Genomic DNA, 6,987 nt, shown 5'->3' with positions numbered 1-6,987 from the left:
GAAGTAGATGGGGAAGAATTTAGGACAGGCAGCCCTGAGGGTTGACACTCTGGGATTCCTCTTTGGCCACACAGTCCTGGCAGGCTGCCACAGGTCCGTAGGCGTGGAGCCAATGAGGTGGTGAGGAAGTGAAGAAAAGAGAAACTTGGGGATAGGAATAGGGAGAAAGTTGGACGGGATGGCAGGACACAGCCTGTGTTCACCAGCTTTTCTCTACAGATAACATAGTTAAGTTACGGACTTCCTCCGAGACAGCAATAACCTCTGCCATTTTTTCTCCTAGATCAATGAACTGAGCCATGTGCAAATCCCTGTTATGTTGATGCCAGATGACTTCAAAGCCTACTCAAAGATAAAGGTGGACAATCACCTTTTTAACAAGTAAGTACAAGAATGACCTTTTGTGGGGCCGATGTGGTGGCTCAGGGTATGATTTTTGTGAATTTCTGTAATCACATTATTTTTCAGTGGGTAGGAGTAAAGTTTTGCTGATGAAGTTAATCCTGTGATAAACATAACCATCTGTCATTTTTAGAAAAGCAACAGCAGGCTTCTTGAGTAATATCCCTTTGCCATATGGTATATTGTTATCTATGAATATCTTATATGTTAAAAGTGATATTCTCATTACAATTTAAATTTTTGAATCTGTAAATTGCTTGGGTGTTTGAACAGTTGTGAATTTTTTGTGTAAAAACCTTGATAATAATTACATTGGGAAGAGAAATGGCCATTTTTATAGAACAGTGAAAAATTTAGGTACATTTTTAGAAAACATATATCGTTTTAAATAAATATATCTCTTTTTATCTATCTATATTTATCTCTATCTATATCTAATCACCTCCAGTGCCCTAGTGGCAAGAAGCTGCACTGTAATCCCGAAAGCATGTGGTTTGAGGTCATCAGTCCCTCCACAGGAGAGTCTCCTCCTGTGTGATTAACTGCCTCTGAAAACCTCCCCGAGGGTCATGTATGGGTCAATTCCAACTCTACAGTACACAACAACAACATTGTGTATGTGTGTAACACATTGTGGGCACCGAAATAATTTCTCCTTTACTTGAATATAGTTTTAGACCTCACAGTTGAGGCCCGGGGTAGCTGACCAAAAGACTGATGGTTAGGTTCTACTCAGGATTCTGGTGATCTACTTCTATAAGATCTTAGCACAGTTATACAATGACTCAACGAGAAGTTGGCCCTAAGTCAGAATTAGCTCAATAATAACTGGTTTTGTTTTTCCTATGAAAAACATACTAGAAGTGGAGATAAAATATAGATGTATCCATGCCTTTAATGAGCTCATAATTTGGCTGGTTGTCTATAAACTGTCACATACATAAGCAACTGTCATTAGGTGTGCAAAATACAATAGAGGATATGGGGGGGGGTGGTGTATGTGTTTAAATTCATGTATAAGATTCTTTGGTGACATGAAGGAGGATTTATTCTAAATGAGTGGAGTGAGCCTCAAAGAAGACTGTAGAAATTCCTCTCACATTCAGATCAATTATGAAATCTCCTAATGGAGCCATTGTTCTAATATGAAGCTGTTGTGTTAATTCTTCTCATAGTGACCTTTTGAGGAAATATTTTTTTTTCCTATGTGAATTGAGAATGTGGCATTTATATAAAATACCTTCATCTAGGAGTGAAAGAACAGTCTTGTTCTATAAACTTTAATTCAGTTAGAAACTGGAAACTGTCCAGGGAGAACACTGTTTGCCTTCTCCTGACTCCTGTGTCTTTGCCTTTCCTGTTGCCCATGTGCCCTCCTTTCCCTTCCACCTTTTCCTCCTTGGATAAATGCTGTTAATGTGTGGTCAGGATTTAAAAGGTTGCTTGGTCAGAGTGCCCCTAGGTCGTAAAAGAAGATAAATATTAATGAACTGATATTTTTTGTTCCCCAACATCTGACTGCGGGTTATACTTGAGTCTTTAAAGTCCGTTTGAGTACAACATGGATAATGAACTTAAGCACCTGTCTGGCTACCAGAACTCCATGGTGGCAGAATCAGATCTGGTTAACTCATTGCACATCTGAGCTTTACTCTGCAATATCACTGTTTCAGAGAAAACATGCCGAGCCATTTCAAGTTTAAGGAATACTGTCCAATGGTTTTCCGTAATCTGCGGGAGAGGTTTGGAATCGATGATCAAGATTTCCAGGTGAGTTGCTTTTTTTATAACATTTGCCACTGGTAAATTTTATAAAAGGATCCCTAGTGGTATGATGGTTAAGTGCTCATCAGCTGAACAAAAGGTTCCAATATGGTCCTTAAGAATCAGAATCAACTAAATGCCAATGAGATGCTTTTGGGGGTTTCTTGGTTTTTTTGGTGTTTTTTGTTTGTGTTGGGTTTTGGGGGTTTTTTTGTTATTTTTTTGGGTTTTTTTAAGTTTGGGGTTATAATCTCTTTTGTTCTGTAAAATGGGATTTACTATTTTTGTTATTATATGTTATACTTCATGTCATTTTTAGAATTTTCTTTTTTTAAAAATGCATATCTTGGTTAGATGTGTTTGTGTGATTTCAGTATAAAAATTGGTAGGAAAAGAAATTAGTTGATCTCATTATTTGTGGGTTCTGTATTTGTAACCCACCTGCTCTCCAAAATGTGTATGCCGCTCCACATCAGTACTCACGGTGTTTTTACAGTTATTCCTGAATATGAGCAAAGTGGTTTAAAAGAAGTTGAGTCACCCGATGAGTGAGTTCTCACCTGAGTTTAGAGAAAGTCATGCTTTTTCTCTTCATAGTTAGACTTTCATTCTCTTGAGCTACAAACAAGTGTTCTTTTCACTACCTAGTGGCACTTTTTTTATTACTGTTTTGCTTTTTCACTGTTTAAAACAGCCTCTAAGTGCTGTATCACGGTCTAGTGTTGATAATTACAGAAAGAAAAAAAGTAAGCTTTATTCAGGTCTGAGCTATACCACTTTGGGTTGTAAGTTCAATTTTGTTTGTTCTTTAAAATAATATATACCATCTATCCATCTATCATCTATTTTAACGTACTTTTGCAAAAAAATAAAATAAAATTCCATTGATTTTTTTTCTCCCTTTCCCTCGCTTCTCAGTAAGATCTGTTAATGAATTAACATATATATTGCATAATATGTCTTTAAGCAGCAACTATAAAACTAGGTTGACAAAAACATGATCAAAGGCTTGCAGAAACATAACCTTGCCTTTTGCCTCAGAGCAGTGATTTCATATTCACTGATGAGTGTTTACAGTAACTTTGTGGAGCATGTCTCTCGCCTCTCACCGTTAATGAGGAGCATCTGTAATATTCTGTGGCCAGAGAGGGTTTTGAAATACTCTGTATTTCCAGGTGACAGTGCCCTACCAGCTGAGCTTTGTTTTTATTTCTGCTGTAAAAAGTGTCCACAGCCTGGGAAAGTGGGTTGCTTTCATATTTCCTACATTTTTTAGAGGCATCTACTAAGTTTCAGAATTTTTTTTTTCTTTTTCTTGCTCTTTGGCTGCTTTCAAATTGAGCTCCACCAACTCCTGACTTGTCTGCAGCCTTTGGTTAAACTCTGCTTTGTGTGTCAGTGGTGACACTGTTGTCTCTGTCAGGCCCCATCTGTCTCCAGGTGGCCCTTTGGAGTACCTTCCTCTTGATCTTGGCACCTACATACCAAATAACAAATATACACTATTGCTTTCCCAAATTATCACGTTAAAATAGAAATTTGAGATGGTTGTGCTGTCATATCTGTTGATAGGTGATTATTTTTCCTAAGTAGGAGTCTGATATTGCACCACCCCCACCGCCCCATTTTTTATATAGCTGGTCAGATTCTTAAACATTTACAATTTTTTTTTTTAAAGAATAGAAATCTAACATAGGAATTCCAAAGACTACTTTCTGGTCTTTTATAACAGTTTATTCATTTTACTAGGAACGCAGACTTTTTTAAACCCCCTTCAAATCTAGTAACCAGTTTCTCTAATTTTCTCTCAATTGCAAATCCTGATTTATCCATATGCTTATACAAAACACATTGCTATTAAGTCGGAACAGATTCATAGCTGACCTTTTAGCAGATTTTCAGAAGCTGTAAATGGCAAGGGGGGAGATTGCTCATCTTTCTCCCTCAGAGCCACTGGTAGATTCGAACCACCAAAGAGGTATAATGGCTTTTGGGTTAGCTGCACGGCTCCCTACAGACTATACCACCAGAGTTTCCTTTATCCTCACAGCTGACCTTCAAAGTTGAAAGTTGTCACAGTTTGCCCTGGATTTCTGCCTTCACAAATGAAATCCTAAAGTTTAGGACTGTAATCAGATTTTTGTGGATCCCCTCTTCCCCTGTTTAAAGCTTCTCATCTGCTTATTCAGATATGATAAACTGTTATGGTTTGAGAAAGAAATGTTGGCCAGGCTGCTAGTGGACCAGGGTCACTGTCTCCATACAGATCCAGATTTTATGCAGACCCAGGTGCACCCAAAGAGAAGACAGCGGGACAGGATATAGAGGGCACAGTGGTTGACTCTGAAACTCTGTGTCAACACTGACATTTGGAATTAATATTTAATAAAGAACTTCCATCAAAATTATTATCTTGACATTTATAGCTGAAAAAAAGTAATAAATTATCTTTTAATGGATTATTTAAATGGTAAATACGGACTTGGTTTGTATGACATAAAATAATTATTACATGTAGGCGAGCTCTGGTGGCCTAGTGGCAAGAAGCTGCACTGCAATCCCACAGGTGTGCGGTTCAAATCCACTAGATGCTCTGCTGAAGAAGGAGGAACAATCTCCTCCTGTACCAGTCAGATCTGATTTGACGGTACACACACACAAATAATAAAAAAAAATTTTAAAAATTATTATTACATGTAAAGAAGCCATATGAAAATGAATTTGATACCTTTAAGGGAATTAATAGAAAGTAACTTTGGCATACTAAGAAAATTTCTACCTAACAAAAGGACCCTGTGTAGTGCAAGCTATTTACAGTTGTGGTGAAATGAGTTCATTTATGTGCCTTTTTGCTTTTGCTCTTTGGGAAAAGCACTTAAGTTTGTTTTGGTTGTTTTTGGGTTTTGGTGGGGTTCTTTTATTCCTCCTCCAAACTCTGAGGATGACCCTTTGTCTACTTTGTACCCTAGAGGTTTTGTTACTTTTATCCAGGTTGAATTTCCTGGGTCAATCAGAAGCAGCTTGATTTTGGCAACTTTGATCCCTCACAGTAATCTACCCTGCGCTTGGTATCCATCTTGCAGGTGTTGAATAGACTATGCAAATGAGATTAATGTAGCCTGCTGTACTTTGGGCATGTTGTTGTGGGGAGGCCAGTCCTTGGAGAAGAGCATCATGCTTGGAAGGGCAGAGGGACAGTGTGGAAGAGGAAGACCCTGGATGAGGTGGATTGACCCTTTGACTAAGGCAGTGGGGGTAGGTGTGTAAGAGACAATTAGATTGGCTCCGGATAGGGCAGGGTTCAGAACTATTGGGCACAGGGTCACTAGGAGTCGCAGTCAAATTGAGGGCACGTAACAACAAAAAACAACATGCAGGTGAAGTTTCTGCAGTCTGTGGATTGGTCAGTTCATGGTACTGGTGGAAGGACTGTGCCTTGAAATTGACAAAACATTTGTGTATTTAAGCAGACAGCCTGACAGAGATTTTTCTTTTAATGATTTTTATTTGTATACTCGTTTACTTAAAAGTTCATACATTCTTTTTCACACTGGATCGTTCCCATTTCCTTAACCCATCAAATTGTGCTACCGTATGATTACAGGCCCCCCAACCCTGGCCAGGCCCCACCTCCCAGCCTTAGATCCTCATACACGTTTTACTAGTTACCTGTTTCTACACTAATGGTCTTGTATAGTATTTGCCCTTATGAGACTGAGTTAGTTCACTTAGCATAATGCTCTCCAGTCCCTCCCAAGATAGAGAGTGATTTACAAAATCATTGCTTCTCAGTGCTATATAGTATTCCATCTTGTGAATATACCATAATTTCTCAATTCATTCAATTGTGGTTGGACATTTGGGCTGTTTCCATGTTCTTTCAATGGTGAATAATGCTGCTTTAAACATTGGTGTACAAGTCTCCGTTTGTCTCAGTTCTCATTTTCTTGGGGTATTTTCAAAGCAGTGGAATAGCTAGACTATATGGAATTTTTATGTTCAGCTTTCTGAGGAAATGCCAGACTACCTTCCAATCCCACCAATAGTGTATGAGTTCCTATCTCTCCACATCTCTCCAACATTTATTACTTGCTCTCCTGTTAAACTTTGCAACTGCTGCTGGAGTAAGATGGTATCTCATTATGGTTTTGGTTCGTATCTCTCTTACTGCTGGTGATTTTGAGCATTTCTTCATGTGTCTGTTGGCCATCCAAATATCTTCCTCTGTGAAAATTCTTTCCATGTCTTTTCCCCATTTTGTCATTGTGTTATCAGTCTTTTTCTATTGGAGGCTCTATAGGTTCTGTAAACTTTTGATATGAGACCCTTGTCTGAAGTGATATTGCCAAATGTTTTTTCCCAGTCAGTAGATTTTCTTTTCACTATGTTCGGAAAAGTTTTTTATGCACAGAGGGATTTAATCTTTAGAAAGTACCGTTGATCAATTTTATCCTGTCCAAATTGTGCATTTCTGGCTGTATTTTGCAGTCTTTTTATATCATAGACTAGAAGGAAGACTCATCAACAACCTGCACTATGCAAATGACACAATCTTGCTGAAACTGAGGAGGACCTGAAGCACTTGCAGCAGAAGGTCTAGGACTGCAGCCTTAAGAATGGATTGAAGCTCAACATCAAGTGTACTCGGGGTGGGGTGGGGGGAAGGGACATGGGAATTGTATACTAATGAAGGAATTTTTTTCTTTTTTTTTTTTTCTTTTTTCTCTCTTCGGCGGGGGAAGCGAGCTGGTGGGGAGGGGTGGGAAGGGAGAAAATTGCGGCAATGAATGAATGGAAATCCAAAACCTCTGTAAAAAAAAA

General features: G+C 38.5%; 1 protein-coding gene across 1 annotated transcript in view; it reads left to right on the top strand.

Moving 5' to 3' along the window:
* The first annotated feature begins 289 nt into the window (after positions 1–289).
* Positions 290–6,987, top strand: part of PIP4K2A (phosphatidylinositol-5-phosphate 4-kinase, type II, alpha) — an 89,543-nt gene continuing 82,845 nt past the window's right edge. Inside the window, exons 1-2 of the mRNA XM_006887061.1 lie at positions 290–381; positions 2,076–2,172. Coding sequence (XP_006887123.1) covers positions 317–381; positions 2,076–2,172 — 162 coding nt within the window. The 5' untranslated portion in view covers positions 290–316. The remainder of the gene's footprint in view (positions 382–2,075; positions 2,173–6,987) is intronic.

The sequence above is a fragment of the Elephantulus edwardii genome, unplaced genomic scaffold (genome assembly GCF_000299155.1).
Source record: "Elephantulus edwardii isolate Elephantulus edwardi_28Jun2011 unplaced genomic scaffold, EleEdw1.0 scaffold00054, whole genome shotgun sequence".
Classification (NCBI taxonomy): domain Eukaryota; kingdom Metazoa; phylum Chordata; class Mammalia; order Macroscelidea; family Macroscelididae; genus Elephantulus; species Elephantulus edwardii.
Note: the sequence above shows the minus strand (reverse complement) of the source record. Positions and strands in the feature narration are given on the sequence as shown.